General features: G+C 67.4%; 1 protein-coding gene across 1 annotated transcript in view; it reads left to right on the top strand.

Moving 5' to 3' along the window:
- Positions 1-1,460, top strand: part of LOC106899830 — a gene marked incomplete at its 5' end in the record, with an annotated part of 26,058 nt that overhangs the window by 20,528 nt on the left and 4,070 nt on the right. The window contains 4 exons of the mRNA XM_014961756.1: positions 187-385; positions 832-941; positions 1,043-1,177; positions 1,282-1,460. The exon at positions 1,282-1,460 is cut by the window's right edge and continues 29 nt beyond it. Of these exons, the coding sequence (XP_014817242.1) occupies positions 187-385; positions 832-941; positions 1,043-1,177; positions 1,282-1,460 (623 nt within the window). The remainder of the gene's footprint in view (positions 1-186; positions 386-831; positions 942-1,042; positions 1,178-1,281) is intronic.

Raw genomic sequence — 1,460 nt, 5'->3', positions numbered from 1 at the left:
TGCCCCGTGGTTGCCCCCCGAGCCTGGTGGTTGCCTCCTGAGCCCCATGGATGCCCCGTGGTTGCTCCCCAAGCCCAGTGATTGACCCCCAAGCCCTGTGGTTGCCCCCTGAGGCCCATGGGTGCCCTGTGGTTGCCCCCCAAGCCCTGTGGTTGCCCCCTGACCCCCGTGTGTCCCCCCCCCAAGGTGTGCCTGACGCTGACGGCCAAGCGCATGGCGCGCAAGAACTGCCTGGTGAAGAACCTGGAGGCGGTGGAGACCCTGGGCTCCACCTCCACCATCTGCTCCGACAAGACGGGGACCCTCACCCAGAACCGCATGACGGTGGCCCACATGTGGTTCGACAACCAGATCCACGAGGCTGACACCACCGAGGACCAGTCGGGTGGGTGCCGGCACCCTGACACCACCCCCCCTCGAGGACCCTGACACCCCTCCCAGCACCCCAACCTCAGGATCACCCCTTCTCTTGCCCTGGCAACCCTTCCCTGACCCCCTCCCAAACACCAGCACCCCTTTTCTTGCCCCTGCACCCAGATGTTACTGCCCTGGCACCCCTTTCCTGACCCCCCCGGAGCACCCCCACTCCAGGAGCACCCCCTTTCTTACCTCTTTACCCCATTGTCACTCCCCCAGGAGCACCCCCAACCCCAGGAGCACCCCTTTTCTTGCCCCTGCACCCAAACATCACTGCCCTGGCACCCCCTTCCCCAGGGCACCTCCTTCCCTGGGACCCCAGGGCACCCCATGGAGCGTGGGAGGTGTCCCCAGAGAAGATGGGGGGTCCCCCACAGCACGGCTGACGTGGCCGGGTGTCCCCCCCCACCCCAGGTGCCACCTTCGACAAGCGCTCGCCCACCTGGGCGGCCCTGGCTCGCATCGCCGGGCTCTGCAACCGCGCCGTCTTCAAGCCGGGCCAGGAAAACATCTCCATTTCCAAGGTAGGAGGCTGCTGACCGCCCCCCCCCGGCCCCAAACCCTGTGTTCCCCCCATGCCGGTGGCATCATCATCATCACCCTCATCACCCTCCCCCGGTGGCAGCGGGACACGGCGGGGGACGCCTCGGAGTCGGCGCTGCTCAAGTGCATCCAGCTCTCCTGCGGCTCCGTCAAGAAGATGCGGGACAAGAACCCCAAAGTCACCGAGATCCCCTTCAACTCCACCAACAAGTACCAGGTCTGGGGGTGGTGGCCCCCCCCACACCCCACTCCATCCCGGGGTGGCTGTTCGGTGGCCCCCACCACCCTCCCGGTGCCAACGTGTCCCGCTGTGCCCCCCAGCTCTCCATCCACGAGCGGGAGGAGGACCCCCAGGGGTACCTGCTGGTGATGAAGGGGGCCCCCGAGCGCATCCTGGACCGCTGCTCCCGCATCCTGCTGCAGGGCCAGGAGGTGCCGCTGGACCAGGAGATGCGGGAAGCCTTCCAAAACGCCTACCTGGAGCTGGGGGGGCTCGGGGA

The sequence above is a fragment of the Calidris pugnax genome, unplaced genomic scaffold (assembly GCF_001431845.1).
Source record: "Calidris pugnax isolate Ruff unplaced genomic scaffold, ASM143184v1 scaffold871, whole genome shotgun sequence".
Classification (NCBI taxonomy): Eukaryota; Metazoa; Chordata; class Aves; order Charadriiformes; family Scolopacidae; genus Calidris; species Calidris pugnax.
This window is presented reverse-complemented; position numbering and strand designations above follow the sequence as displayed.